This window comes from Suncus etruscus, chromosome 6 (assembly GCF_024139225.1).
Source record: "Suncus etruscus isolate mSunEtr1 chromosome 6, mSunEtr1.pri.cur, whole genome shotgun sequence".
Classification (NCBI taxonomy): Eukaryota; Metazoa; Chordata; class Mammalia; order Eulipotyphla; family Soricidae; genus Suncus; species Suncus etruscus.
Window position 1 is genome coordinate 89386525 of NC_064853.1, and position 16326 is coordinate 89402850.

At 34.9% G+C, this 16326-nt stretch overlaps 1 protein-coding gene and 1 pseudogene across 7 annotated transcripts in view; one reads left to right on the forward strand and one right to left on the reverse strand.

The window, feature by feature from the left end:
- PEX5L (peroxisomal biogenesis factor 5 like) overlaps positions 1-16326 on the reverse strand; it is a 250961-nt gene that overhangs the window by 79337 nt on the left and 155298 nt on the right. For all 7 annotated transcript variants that reach the window (XM_049775845.1, XM_049775842.1, XM_049775843.1 and 4 more), the window contains 2 exons: positions 11068-11179; positions 1950-2144 (listed from right to left, as the gene is read on the reverse strand). In XM_049775845.1, coding sequence (XP_049631802.1) covers positions 1950-2144; positions 11068-11179 — 307 coding nt within the window. The remainder of the gene's footprint in view (positions 1-1949; positions 2145-11067; positions 11180-16326) is intronic.
- On the forward strand, positions 1135-1303 carry LOC126012773 (uncharacterized; annotated as a pseudogene).

A 16326-nucleotide genomic window follows, 5' to 3' on the forward strand; every position in this document is an offset into this window, starting at 1 on the left:
TGACAAAATTTGCCTTCTTTGCTGACCTACATGCATATACTCATTCCCTAAGTTCTGTTTTAATTAAAAAAATCAAATAAGAAAACGATCTTCCTCTCATTATCCCCCTCTGTCACTGTCTTGGATATATTGATTCCTTTTTCTTTACTCCTACCTATCTCCAACACAGCTACCAAAGAAATTTTTTTCTAAAAATAGAATCTATTGGTAGCACCTGAGTAAATTCTTCCCAGTTCCTAAATTTAAGAACATATATCCAATGATACTATTACTTTGGACATTTTCCTCCATTGTTTTACTACTTTATACTATTTCAGTACTTCTATGAGCTCCTAAAGATACTTCTGTATATCTCTATTTGTGCAAATTCCTTTTTCTTATATAAAAAATTTCCTCTTCCACATATCTCTGATCATATTTTTCATTTGAAAAGTTCCTTCTCATTACCTCTAATGTCTTCATTCACAAAGTATTTCCCATAAAACCTCTCCAAGTCCCTTGATGAGTCAGATCTATATAAATCTGCATTGGAAGTATTCAATCTGACCTTGTTTAGGGCAGCATATGGTATATCTTTGATCTTACTCATATATCATTTTTCTATCTTCCCACTTGACTAAAAACTCACTATGGAGCAAAGAGTTCATATTGTTTACCTTTCATTCCTAGCATATAACAGGAAACTAAAGCACAGAAGAAATTTAGAAAAATGTTCACAAAACAAACCAATGAATCCATGACTATCAAATATGTTTATATCACAATGCATGCTAGCCACACAAATTTCATATATATTCTATTTAATATTTATAACATCATGCATAATTTTCTTTTCCTTTTTTTTTGTTTTGGATCACACTCAGTGAGGCTCAGGGGTTACTCCTGGCTATGCACTCAGAAATTGCTACTGGCATGGGGGACCACATGGAACATAGGTCAAACTGCGGTCCAATCTAGGTCAGCCTTGTGCAAGGAAAAAGCCCTACTGCTGTGCTATCGTGTTACCCCCCCCCCATGCATAATTTTCTAATATGCTTATGTGATGAGTATACAATGCTTATGTGCCCACCAGTCAATCACAACTTGGAGAGACACATTCTCTCTGTGGCTTTCTAAAATACTAGTCAACTTTCTATCGCTTCTCGGCCTTTTGGCTAAGATCAAGTATAGTATCTGTTCTTATCAGTAAAATACTAGTCACCTTTCTACTGAGAATGGAAAGCTGAATTTGACTGGTTCCATGAGCTAAAGTTTAGGGTTTCCTTTTTTACTAGCATGTACAGTTAGTAAATATATAAACTTAAATTTAATGAGAGCAAGGCTCAAATCCTGTTGCTTCTTATATAATCTTGGACAATTATTGATTGATTTTTTTTGCCTTTGTTTTCTTTTCCTGCTTTATATTTCATGCCAGTATTGTTCTGAAGAGGAATGGCAAATAAAAGCTTCCTCTCACTGTCTATAGTGCCTGGGATTGAACAAACGCATGCACTTTATTGTTGAACTGCATCCCCAATTCTTGGGCAGTTATTTAAATTCCAAAACCTGGTTCCTCATTTATTTCAAAGGGTTATGATGATTGAATGTATGGAATGTAACCTCTCTCCTAAATTTTCTCTCCTAAATGCTTCTAGAAAACAAGATTCATGCCATATATATATATATATATTTTTTTTTTGTAACTCCAGGGCCTAGTATGGCACCTGCTATCTGTCAGAACTTGATATATGAGGATAAATAAGTGACTGAATGACTCCACATCAGTTAGTTATGCACAGTGAGTTCTCTAACTGCCATTTAATACAAGTACAAAAAATGTGCATTTACACTGGTTTGAAACTGTCCTACATGGATGGAAATGATCTTTCTACTCCATTGTTCACGATTTGAATATGACTGTGGTATCAAGGCAAGTGTGAGCAGCAGCAGACACAATCTAATGGCCTTACCCAAATCCAGTGATGCTGTCTCTGAGCCTCGAAGAGACTGTGTTCTCTGTTCAGATTCTGTGCTGATAAGGTCGGATCCATCAGCCTTTTTCTTGAGGGATGAGGTTTTGGATGAAGACTCCAACTTTTTGACTTTGGTTTGGGTTTGAGAGACAGGTTCACTCAGGTCCAGGAGATCTAAACCTGTGGTCAATACTATCAGAGATGGAAGAGGTTAAGAAATTAGCCCATTCATTGTAAATTTTGAAATTTACTACCTAAAAATAGGTCTCATTTGGGTAGAGAAAGATTTTAGTTTGCAGTGGAGGTCAGAAGTACCACGTTCAATTCACATGACATTGATTTATAAAGACCATTTGTTTTTGGACTGGGAAGTTTGCTGTGTTCATTTTTTATTTTCAATTTGACATGGTACAAATCTAAAAAAAATAGTTTAGATCAACCTCTTTGTGATGAAGTTTGGAAAAACTAAAACAATAGAAGTGAATTTAAGTTTTGGTATTATATATTGTATTGCATTGCGTTTTTGTTTGATTTGTTTCTGTTTGGGGGCTACACCTGGCAGCACTCAGGAATTACTTCTGGCTCTGAACTCAGAAATCACACCTTACAAGCTCGGGGGACCATATGAGATACCAGGGATCGAACGTGGGTCCATCATGGATTAGACGCGTGCAAGACAAATACTCTATCACTGTGCTTTCATGAGGCCCCAGTATTGCTTTGTTTATTTATAGAGATTTATTTTAGATTACAACTTTTCCAGAGAAGATTAGTCAATTTATTGTATTCAAAAATATGTTTGCGACAGTTATAGAGAAGACTGAAGGAAGGTTCTGAATATCTTTATTTTGTGTTTTCTGTGTTTTAATTTTAAATTACTAAAGTACACAGAATATAAAAGAATGCTGTTGATTACCTTTTACTTAATTAAGCAGTTTAATCAGAAAGCGGTTGCTGTTTGGGCTCACACAGGAGAGGCATTTTATAATCCATAGTTGATGAATAGGTATACATGTTAATGCCTTTGCTATTTAATATGCAAATTTGAATTTCAGTGCAACAAACAATAAACTAGTTTTACTTTTGCCTCCTAGCAGGTTGATTATATTGTATTAAATACTCTAATTAAGGCTGAAATAATAATTTATTCAAATGCAAAGTAGGCAGAGGAGAATTGAAAAGACAAGTGTTGTAACTCTTCTTTCTCTTGCCTTACAAGTGACCTAGTATAGAAAGGAGTAGCTTATCATGAGAGATGAAAAATGCAAATCAGAGAAAACCTCCCTTAACAGTCCCACCACAGTCCCATGTTCAGCCTTCTCTCTTTTCACCAGCTTTATCCGATTTTGAATTTTGGGCAATTTTCTGACCCAGGAACACTTCACACAGCTCAGCTAGCTATGGAAAGCCACCAAAGTGACAGGAAGTCCTTGTGCTAGTTACCTCTCCCTGGCACGTACTTAAAGCTCTACCTGCCACCAGTTACAACATTGCTCCTCTTTTGTTGCTCAGCTTTTCCTCTTGGCAGGGAATAGGTTTTGATTGACCTGTCAACACTTTTCTATCTGCTTTCCCCATTTACACAAATGTTTAGTGTCTTACTATTCTTTTATATTAAACATTCTTGTGGAATCTTAGGCTTGTGGGTCAGATTTTACTCTGGATAATCTTGTTTCCAGCCAAACCTTAGAGGGTCAGTGTTGTTGCTGATGTGGAAATAGTTTGCCTACCCTACAACTGCTTAGAAGTTTGACAGCAAGTTCTTCAACTTCAGTTTTCATAGCTAAAACATAAGGAATGTTAGTAATCTCTTTAGAGACAACATGAAGATAAAATTATGTAATTGTAAATTAAATGTGTCAATGTCCAGCACACAATAGGTACTCAAAAATGTTATTTTCACTTTTTCCTGGTCAGTATGTGATTCTTTCCTTTCCTCTTCTGTTAGTCTCTTTTGTTCATTTTTATTTCAGGTAAGAGTCAGGTCCACACACTGACAAGAAGGGACAATACCACTGGGAATAAGATGGAGGTTCAAAAATATTGGTACTACAGAAGATGGTTTGAAGTAAATGTCATAAAATGACCTAAAAGTGTCATCCTTTCTGACACTTCCTGAAGAATTGGGAATATGGGAGCTACTTTCTAACACTGAAAGGCTGAGGAAAGTAGTGTTTGGTAGTTAGCACAGACTTCGCTCAATGCAGGTGCAAGGAGAGCAAGAAGTGGTTTTCAGAACTAAGCTGCTTGACTGGATGACTAAAATTTAAGCATGGCAAGCAGCCAACATAGGGTAGGATGCCACACACTTCATATCCTTTGGATGTTTAAATAGAAATTTCTAGGCTTACTGTTATGTTGGCAAGAATTTGAGGCCCAATGTGATATCCTTATAATAGAAGAAAGGAAGTGGATTATACTCTCTGGAATGCCATGGATGTCTTTTTACTAATTGTTCAAACAATTAGGAATTAGTCACTTGCTCTTGGACTTCTTTTAGAAGCAAATTATATAGGAATCGTTTGCTTGTATATAGGAAGTAAATATGTTACAGAATAATAACTGGTGAGTAGTATTAAATTAATTCTATATCTGCTTCATACCATTCAGAATAAGTAAATTACTGAAAGAGTGAATAACAAACTCAAAATTGGTTCAGTAAATCCCCCCCACCTCCAGAAAACAAAAACTGTCCTCAGCACTTCCTGTGTTCATTTGAAGTTTTCTGTTCCTTTGTTCCTTTCCCAACAAATGTGAAACAAATGCTAAGCCCATACAAAAAAAGCTTTGTTTTTGCCAGTTGGTAAAGGGGTGTCTTGGAAGTTGAATGGCAAACTTTGAAAGTTATAGGAACCATAATTTCCAAAGCATAAAGAAGAATGGGTGTGGTGATTCACTTTTTGGAAAGAATAAAATATATTTGCACATTCTTGCATATTCATGCACGCTTGTTTGTTTGTACATACAGCAAGCAAATATATGTTCTTTATTTAGGACTTAAACTATGGGGTTCCATGGCCCAAAATAATTTACTATTTTTATTTATATCTGCCACAATAGGGGTGAATCTAAGCTCAGTGACTTCTGAACAGCTTAATATTTTTCCAGACATACCTTGAGAACTTGTGATGTTTTTCACTCTAGTTCAAGTAACCCATTTAGGGTAGTATCTTGATGTTGTACAGCCACCCCGAGTGAAGTAAGGTAGCACCAGACAGCATTTAAGATTGCCTAGTTTCATTTCCTCATCCTGGCAAGAACTAGCACTGTAACTTTGCGATGGCCACTTTATTTTTCTGAGCCTTAGTTTCTGGCTTCTAAAATAGGGACAAAATTTTATTTCACAGGGTAAAACATTAGGTAAAATTTTTGTCTAAAGTTTTAAGAACAGTGCTAGAAATATGTAAAAAATTTAGATGAATGTTTATCATACCAAGATAATACTGAGCATGCCTGTTTGAAGCTGACTTGAGCTATCTGGAAATGAATTCTCTACAGATTCCAGAAGAAATGCAACCTTACCAACATCTTGATTTAAGGCCTGCTAACTCTACAATAAAAGAATAGTACATTTTTTTAATTTGTGATTTTTATTTTTGGCTACACCCAATAGTATTCAGAGTTTACTCCTGAGTTTGTATTCAGGAATCACTCCTGACTAGCACCAATTGAGATGCCAGGGATCAAACTTAGTTCAGTTTGAGCAAGGCAAATGCCCGGGTCATTTTAGTATTGCTCTGGCACCTAAATTTGTGTTGCTGTAAACCACTAATCTTGGGATAATTAAAAAAACATCTTTAATCGAATCAGCATGACACACACAGTTATAAAGTTGTTTGTAATTGAATTTCAGTTGTACAATGCCCAACATCCATTCCTTCACCAGTGCATATTTCCTGCTACCTATGTCCCCAGTTCCACCACCTCTCACCACCTGCCTCTATGGCAGACATTTTTCTTCTCTATATTCCTTTTCTTTTCCTTTTAGACAATATGGTTTGCAGTATTGCTACTAAAAGGCTATCATGCATATCACTTTATCTCCTTCCAGCACCTAGTTTTTGCTCAGAGTGATTATTTCCAACTATTCCTGTCATAGTGGTCTCTTCTCTAACTGCACTCCCCTGCTATTTGCGGCAAGCTTCCTATCATGGACTGGCCCTCCTGGCCCTCAATTCTATTCTCCTTGGATAGTTTACCATATTATCCTTGGGCTAAGTTGTTACAGAAGCAATTGGAAACTCACTTAACTGTTAGGTCAGTGTTTCTATCAGTATTCAAACCCAGATGTGCCACTTCCACACCTGTGTTCTTCACCACAATCCCTTAGATTCAACCTGAATCTAGAGGTAATGAATGTGAGCATTCTATTCATGTAGCTTTCATTCTCTTTTCGAAGTTTGCAGAGCCTGCGGCCTGGTTTAAATAGGTTCTATCTCAGAAATTCTCTTTTTGGATAACGCAGTTCCACTTCTGAGATGGTCTAAAGATGAAGATCTAGAATAGCATCAAAGCATTTATTTCAATGTGCCTATACGTAATGCCTGGCTAAAGTAACAACCTTTTGAACTGAAGGATTCCCACAGGGCACAGATGTTTTTGGACACCAATTCATTTGGACTCAGGGAGATAAGACTGCTTAGAAAGTTAGGATGAAACAGCATCTATGACGGATCCCCAATGTGCTACTTTAATGGTAATAACACTCCTATTAATTGAACTAATGTATAATGAACCTTTGATTTTGAGACATTTTCCAATGGAAAAGTATATACATGGAGTGGACAGATAAGACAGATAAAAGAACAACCTTGGGTGGTAAATAAAAAATTGTGCCATGATACTGATGGGACTAGTACTTTTTTATAAACTATATTGGCATTCCAGAAAGCATGGTATATATATGTATATATATATGATGTATATATATATATATATATATATATATATATATGTTTACAATGATGGCTAGAGGATTACAGAGAAAAGTTCTATAGGAAAGATCTTATCAGTGATGGTAAATAGAACTGGATTTTAAAATCTTTCAACTCTTGGGGCCCAGAGAGATAGTACAGTGAGAAAGGCACATAGCTTGCACACAGCTTACCCAGATTTGATCTTGGCCATATGGTACTCTGAGCCTTGTCAAGAGTATTCCCTGAGTGTAAGCCCTGAGCACAGCCTGTTGTGGCCTCAACTCACCACATACACACAACCCAAATTAAAGAAATCCAAACTCTCAACCTCAAGCATTTATTGGATTGTGTAATTATGCTTCTTTTCAAATGTCTAAGCTTCTCTCAAGAGGACATACCATTGGATTCATGGCAATGAGCATTATGGAAATGTTTGGTAAATTTTATACTAATTTTACAAGTAAATAATAAAGTGTCTGTAATAGGTATGTGGACTTAGTAAGGGGGAATAGTTTTACTTATAAATGTATCCCATTTATATAGTGATACAGGTTCTGTATCCGTGAGTATGATTAATTTTATTTGCTTTGTCCCAGTTCTGTGCCAAGGAATCACTCCTGGCACTGCTTGGAGGACTCATAAGCAGTTTTGGGGATTTGAACAAGTGGGCCACTTATTTAGACCCAGATTAGTATTTTTAAACTATAAAAAAACTGTTCTTTGATAGCAACTCTATTTAGTAATTCAAATTTTATCTATAATTATTTTATATTATTAGATATATAAATGTAATCTAAAACTCCTTTTTTTTTGCACTTTGAAAAAGAGTCTCATATAAATATAAGAATATTTTGGAGGAGGGAGGGAGAAAAACAATAGAATATTCTGGAGACATTGTACTAGTTACATTGCAAGTAATATTGTCTTTCAGTATAATTAATTTAAAATATGTTATCCAGTTGCTTTTAGTGTATTTGATTTAATATTCTGTGTATAATGTATGTTAATTTGCCATTTAAATGATAAGGATATCAGCAATTATTTTGGCCTCACTACTAGTTAGGGATAAAATGTCTCATTTGTCTGCAGATACATTAAAGGCTATTTTGGATGCTAATTGGGGAAAATAGTTAATATCCTTATCTGATCATCTTGAAGTTATAACATTGGGTGACAAAAATGTAATCCTTATGTAGAAACAAGCAGAAGATGAATATATTATTTCAGAGTTAGCAGAGGAAAATCAATCTTATTTTACTGACCTTGGAAGAGATCTTTTTTTTTAATATTACCTACTTTGTGTTCATTTGAATAAAATATTCCTTGGAGATTAAAATTCTCTGCTTTAAATTATGACATTAAAATGCATCAAAATGCATCTTCCTTCAGGATAAAAGCTGGTGTCATCACAAAGCACTAAATGCTGAGGTTTATACAAGCCTGTAACTTGTATAAAAGGGCCATTTTCAACCTGACCCTTACTTCAGACATGCTAAAGAATGTGGAAGTTCTGACACCCTTAGAATGAAATGTATTTGATGTAGTTGGGTCACTGCAAATGTATGTGAGATGATCATGATCATCTGGTAGAGACTTTCTTCACAGGTTTGAAAATGTAGGAGAAAATAAATTTTGAATCAAATGTTCTATGTTCTTAAAATGGGCTCTTCATAAGTGACTTAATTTTCACAGTCATGAGAACTGGAAAGTGTAAAGAATACTAAAATCAAGATCTGAGAACTCTATAAGCTTTATAGTTTCTCCCTAGAACACTGAAATATTTTAGTGCAATGAGTCTTTTTGGATTTCTTTACAAGGTGAGCTCTAGTTTTATAGACACGAAGGATGAATCTTATCTGATGATAAAAGCATTTGTTTTATTTGAAGTTTAAAATGGACCAAATACGATTTTATTTGCTTGATTACTTAAGGTGATAGTCAAATTTAGAAAATTATTGCTTTGTTGGATATAAAGAAAGATAATGCATTTACAAAACGAAGTGATGGGCATACTGGTTTTCACAAGATAGCTAACAAATAGAGTGAACATGGTGTTAAAAACTACATAAATTGCCTCATCTAATGCTCACAAGTTACCTGTGAGTTTCAGATCTTAGAAAGAAGAAACAGACTTAGTTAAAGCAATTTGCCAGAGGACAGCATGCTGCTAAGTTGCACAGCTAGCGTTTGAAATCATAAAACTCGATAAGCCTCAAAACGTGCACTGCAACTCTAATGAAAGTGCATTTATCATCTTTATCCTGTGTCATTATAAAGAACAGACACAGGCTGGAGACACAGTATGAGTAGGGTGTTTGCCTTGTAATCTGTTGCCTTGTTTTGGATCCTCAGTACCTAGGTGGTCCCCAAAGTCTGCCAGGAGTGTTCCCTGAGAGCAGAGTTCAGAGTAAGCCTGAGCACCACTGGGTGTAGTCCGAAAATAAAATAAAATAAAATTACAATTTCCTTGACTTACAATTTTCTTCATGTGGGGCCGGCGTGGTGACTCTAGAGGTAAGGTGTCTGCCTTGCCAGTGCTAGCCTAGGACAGACCGCGGTTCAATCCCCCGGTGTCCCATATGGTCCCCCAAGCCAGGAGTGACTTCTGAGTGCATAGCCAGGAGTAACCCCTGAGCGTTACCGGGTATGGCCACAAAACCAAACCAAACCAAACAAAAAAACCAATTTTCTTCATGTGCTTAAAATATTTATATGCAAGGCAAGCAAGTTGAGGACCTGATAGAAACATGGAATTGATTTAAAAAGACCAAACATGATGATCTTCTTCCTTTCCTTTTTATTCTCTCTGTTTATCCAACATAATCTTTATTTCTTAATTCTGAACTTTTCATTTTTTTTACTTTGATGTTGCTGTTTTTTGTTTGTTTGTTTGTTTGTTTGTTTTTGGGTCACACCCGGCAGCGCTCAGGGGTTACTCCTGGCTCTATGCTCAGAAATAGCTAGTGGCAGGCTCGGGGGACCATAAGGGATGCCGGAATTCGAACCAACATCCTTCTGCATGCAAGGCAAATGCCTTACCTCCATGCTATCTCTTGAGCTCTGAACTTTTCATTCTTTTTTTTTTTTTTTTTTTTTTGATTTTTGGGTCACACCCAGCAGCGCTCAGGGGTAACTCCTGGCTCTATGCTCAGAAACCGCCCCTGGCAGGCACAGGGGACCATATGGGATGCCGGGATTCGAACCGATGACCTTCTGCATGAAAGGTAAACACCTTACCTCCATGCTATCTCTCCAGCCCCTTGAACTTTTCATTCTTATGTGAATATCATTCTTATAAGTGTGAATGAAGACTGAATAAAATCAATGCAGATTTATGACTGTCTGAGATCTAAAGAGTGAAAAGTAGATTTTTGTGCCTCTGTTTTGGAATTACACCAGGAGGTGTTCAGAAGCATGGTAAAGCACAGAATGGCAGGAATTGAATGAAGGGCTCTTATAAGCAAAGCCTGCAAGACAACAATGCAAGTTAATATTGTAATATTATCTTAGGGTGGGTCCTTTATAAGTGATTTCATTTTCACAGCGGTGAGGATTGAGTGCAGGAGAAGAAAGGCTTCCTACCAGGGGCATCTTGCCTTTACTCATTAGGAATACTTGACATCTATGTATGCATGTATAGATCACAGTTTAATATTTGGTATGTTTAATTCAAAAAGAATACTCAAATAACTTATAAGTTGGAGCAAGAAATAAATTTACTTCACTGAAAATTGTAACCAACTTTAATAGACCATGTCTCTAGAACATTGTAATGATCATCTGACTCCTTTGAAGGGAGGCATACACTTTACCTTTACTGGTCTCTTGTCATTTATATTTGTTGCAAGAATTTAGAAAACTTTATTCTGAAAGATTGGGTTTGATTTGAAAGGGCTCTGGACTCTCAAGGGCTCTGACTAGGAACTCTTAGGTACAATGATGAAAATATGCATAAGAAAGTGTCTGCTTACTAAGAGTGGTCCAGGAATGTTCAGTAAAAATGGTTGTGTAATATATACCACCTTTTCTTACAGGAAGAAAAGTGATTCATTAGTTTCTGCAGAAAGTGCATGTTCCAAAATATCACTTGGTTGCCAATGTTATTTTCCACTTAAAACACAGTGTGGCAAGAAAAATGTGCATGTCCCTATAGTAAAAATAAATTCCACTTGTGGATCAGTTATGAGTGAAGAAATTACCGGCTGTATTGGATGTTACTGGCCTTGCTGCTGCCTCCGTCTTGGCTTCACAGAGAAAGTCATCGATGGAGGGACTCAGGAGGGGCCTGCTTTCCTGCTGCTCATTCACCAGCTGGGGACAAATGGATACAGGTGTCAGAAGTTTTTTCAAATTGCAGAATCAGATGAATTAAAATGCAGCCTTGCAACAAAATGAGAATAGCAAGCCTACCAAAATATAAACAAAATAATGTGGGAAGGGCAAGAAAGAAAGGAAGAAAGAAAAACACCAAGGGATGGGAATGAGCCTTGTAGCACTGTTAACATATTTGTGATGCAGCCAACTTCAATTTTTTTTAAAGCTCAAGCCTTGGAATTTTCCCTTCCTAGATTAATTTTAGAATTATTCTCTAATTTCAATATGGATAAAATGACACCTATTGAAGGGCAGTCCTAAGGGCCAATGCCAATCTTAAGTTTAAGGAAGGTTTTATTGAGTCCTAGAATGCTGATCTCAGACTCCTGCTGATCCCATTATCCAGTCCATTCAGTAGGAAGTGCACACATACACAGATCCTAGTGGATGGAAAAACTTTTTCTTTAAAAAGCTCATCTACTATAGGTATGCATCTTTCTTTATAACTTTTTGGAATGATTTTGCAGTGCACAATAAATAAGACTTTGGAAGAATAAAATATTGCTATATTAGCTGTATAGGTATCGAGTAGATAAGGTTGTAAAAATCTCCTGTGAAGTAAATTAATGTAAATTCAATTCTATTTTTCCATTGACTTATTCTCTAATTTCAGAAATTCTTCAGTGGAATTTTTTAGTTGATATTTAATTATCAGTGAGTGACAAATAATTTACTTTCTCACATTCTTGAATACAGAATCCTCATGTTGTAGTCCTATGTTTTATTTAATGGGGAAAAATACAATTAGAGACACAAATGGCTATTTTTTAATTTTTTTTTGGTTTTGGGGCCACACCCAGTGACACTCAGGGGTTACTCCTGGCTATGCTCTCAGAAATTGCTTTTGGCTTGGAAGACCATATGGAACATTGGGGTATCGAACAGTGGTCTGTCCTAAGTCAGCAGCGTGCAAGGCAAACACCCTACTGCTTGCACCACTGCTCCAGCCCCACAAATGGAAAATTTCTAAATTAACTCTTAGTTTTTATGCATGCCTGAGGAGTGAATGTTTGAACTCTATGATGATACTGAGGGGTCACCAGGGCCATACCTAGCAGAGTTTGGAGGAGCATGAAGTGTCAGGGATCAAGCTAGCAGCCTCTGCTTACAAGATATAAACTTCCACCCCCTCAAATAGTCCATAGACTTGTCTTCAAATGGACACAGTCATTTAGTTTTCTATGCATGTAAAAAAAAAAAAGATGAGCCTAAAATTTTCTAGATTTTTAACATATTTATTTGCAAGGCTGTATTTTAAGAGACGCAAACTAACAGATGCAGTGCTTTGGAGTATTACCAAATCATCTTAATTTATATGGGTCTACTAATTTCATGCCATTGTTTTTTTGGCATGCTGTCAGTTTTATAGTTTACATTTTATGGAAGATGCCAAGATATCTAAACAATGGTAAATACAGGAAGAATAAATGCAATTTTTAGTATGGCTGAAGGAAAAATATGGAAACTCTGATGTGTTTTCAAGAAATTAAAACTAAAAGGTGCATTTGGTACTTTGGTCTATTTTGTAAATATGTATACATTTTTGATTGTCAACAGAATTTTATACATTTAGAAGATATAATTGAAATAGAGCTGGCACTACTATTTAATATGTATTAATTTGTGAATGGTACTGAGAAGCATAAAGTATATTCTCTTTGTTTTAGTGTTCAAATGACATTAATAAAATACCTTAAATTATTTTTATTTTAGTGTCACTATGTACTAAGAACCATAGATTCCTTTAGGAATCAAATAATTCTAAGTCTTTTGAGTTTAATCTTTCCTAGAAATGCTCTTTAATTTTGTACTTTGATTTCTGAATTCAAACATTCCTAGGTATCACCCATTTTATTTATATTTTGAAATATGTTTGAATGTCAAGGTAATGTGAGCTTCCCATATTTCTGGGCTAAAATATGTTTACACTTTTGTAAATGTCATGGTCTACTTCAGTTGAGGAGTTGTTTATGGTTTTTATTGCATAAAAACCAACTTTATTATCTGGAAATGTAGTTTAAAGCACTGGTATAGAACATAATATACCAGGAAATAAAGAAATGGTTAAACATCAGTGATTCTGTGAGTACTTCTGAAAATACACTTAACTTTTTAGAATCTTGAAGTTTCATTTATAGTTTATATATAAAAAAAAAACACGGAAAAGCAGCAGTTTCCAATAGACCCAAGATTAATATATACTTCCTGGCAGATTTAGCCCGCCCTTTTAACCATATGAGCTCAGAGCAACAAACCCACATCTAGGTTATGGCATGCTCCTAAATGTCAAATGAGACAGAGATATGAATTCTGTTCTACCATTCATTGAAGATGAAGTTCATTATCAGAGATAACTTTACCTATCCTTCTCAAAGTACCTATCACAGGTTTTCACTTATTAAGCAGAGCATTCTGTTGACTTGGTCTCTGGTTCTAGGTGATTTATTGGTTAAAGTGAATAAAGTGCAAAGACTAAACACAATCAGTACAACTGCAACATAAAAAGTATATATACATTTTAATTTGACATCAGAACTATTTTTGACAATATTTTTATCTATAAAAAGGCTAATTTTCTGATAGATAACTAAGAATAATTTTGTATTAGTTATAATTTTGAAATACAGCAATCATTATATAAAATAAAAGTGTGCATAATATTCTTTTTAAATTGTGCATAATCTACAAAAATCCCTTTAAACTTTTTTTGATACCTTGAAATAGCTTTGTTAAAAATAAGAGAGAATTAATATGTTGTCACTAAATCAGGACTATGTGAACAAATGTTTAAACTGTATAGTTTTGGAAGAATGGTATGTGAGATTCCTGTATATCATTTTATGAAATATATATTATAAAATATCTTTTTAAGAGAAAAAATTCTAGAAACACTTGTTCAAATAAGCATGGAAATAAGAAAACCAAGGGTGAAAGCCTCATTCACTGAGAAGGCTTCCTTTCAGTTTCAGTTGGCTGTATTACTGTCATACATTATAAATAATGTAATAGGATTTATCTCTTGTTAGTCTCTCTTCAAACTGATTTTCTGTAGAAAGCACCTCTAGACTTCTGGCATTTTCTCAGTATAGGAAAAAGAGATTTCAAAAGAGAAATTGTTCAAAAAGTCCCCTGGGAGTCACAGACCAATATAAGTCCTCTCTAGTCTTCTAAACCTGTTAGTAAGGTTGATATTGTTTTTATTCCATTTCAACCCTAGACTGATGGAATTGCAATGTATACCCTACTACCACATGTAGATTATTCTAGTGGCTTTCTTCCACAAATACAAATTCAACAAAAGGAACAAGCTGCTTACTGAATATTTTTCATATTTGGAGTGCATTTAGCTGCTAAAAAATGAGAATGGGGGAGGATTGGGAGGGTAATGGCAGGACTCAGGGGTGAAGAAGATAAAAGACCAGATTTCAGATAGCATGGAAAAGTCATTTAGAACTGAACATTTTCTGGTTTTGATTGAGATATAGAAGATGAAACAGGAGATGATATAATCTTACAAACTCTGAGGTCAGAGGATATGTCTTACTCATACTTATATACTTTACACTTCGAATAGTGTAAGAGAGGCTCAATTAGTCTCTAGAAAATAGAACAGTGACTCCTGAAACTGAAGATATAAAAATATATATTGCAACAATCCAATTTTGAATTATGCCTTCAATCGGAAAAACGTAGGATCATTATTTTTAGACAAACTAAGTTCCCTTTTATTTTTGTGAAGATAAAAATATTCTGTATATCAATCTACTCCTCATTTCATTTTAAAACATGTTTATAATTTCTTATGGTGAAAATGTAACTGATATTTTTGGTCATAATAAAAATTGCAAACTGAACTGAATTTTCCAAATCAATTTCTTAAGCTTCACTTCCACATTTTATCACATTTATTCGTATCAATTGGAAGTTATAACCTATTGACTTTTTGGGGAAGTTCTTCCTTCAGATAAAAGGATCTTATGAACTTACCTCATATTATTCTTTTAGTATAGTTTATATTTTCCTTATAATTTTTTTTTCAATTGGCTAAGGGGATTTGAACTGCACACAACTGTGATCAGGGCTTACTCCTCGCTTTGTGTTTAGAAATCACTCCTGATAGTGCTCAGGAGATATTATGTAGTGCTGGGGTGTGGCCATACAAAATGCAAGTGCATTATTTCCTGTATTATCTTTTTGGTTCAAAATATTTCAATTAAAAATTAGTTGGAGTGATTGCAATTTTTATCCACTCAGATGTTTATAACTGAACTGAAACCATTCACTTCATTACTTTGTCTCATTCTGTTTAAATAAAAAAAAATTTATGGTTCTGTGCCAGAGGGGGTCACTACTGGAATCATATACAGTGCTAGGGATCAAACTGGGATCAGCCATGTGCAAGAGAGATACCTTAATCCCTATATTATCTCTTTATTTTACCCCCTCCCCATTCTTACTCTCTTCTGCCCCTTTTGTATCTATTCAAAGTTTTTTTTTTCCTAATTTTGATAGATTCTTACATATTTTAGGCGACTTTTGTAACAACTTATTCTTTGGGAACCTTCTTTTGTATTGGGTAGCAGAGTGTCTTGACAGCACCATCACATGTATCTGTTTTCCTTCGCATTATTCACCTCCTTATGGATAAAGGCATTACCCAATTAATTTTTATATTTTATTGTGATACCATAATATAATATTAACTGTATTTATGTACTCTAAATAAATGGGAATTGCACAACAGAATGGTTTCCTGGCTGCCCTATTACATATTGAGGCTAACCAATGTCAGTCCTAGAATTTTTACTAATTTTATGGCAAATTCAAAACACAAACTCCCCACAAGGTCAAACCATTTAAATTTTTGAATTCTTTTTTTTTAATTTTGAATTCTTAAGGTTATCTAAAGAGCATTTCCAAATATAAGACTTCCATCAAAAAGTCAAGAATGCAAATAATATATACATCATGAGTGCTCTATGCCATCCAAGACTTGGAAAACAGGCACAGAAAACAGGAGGCCAAAAAAAAAAAAAAGGCTTCATAATTTTATAGATTTAAATTTTAATATATTATTTTTTGTT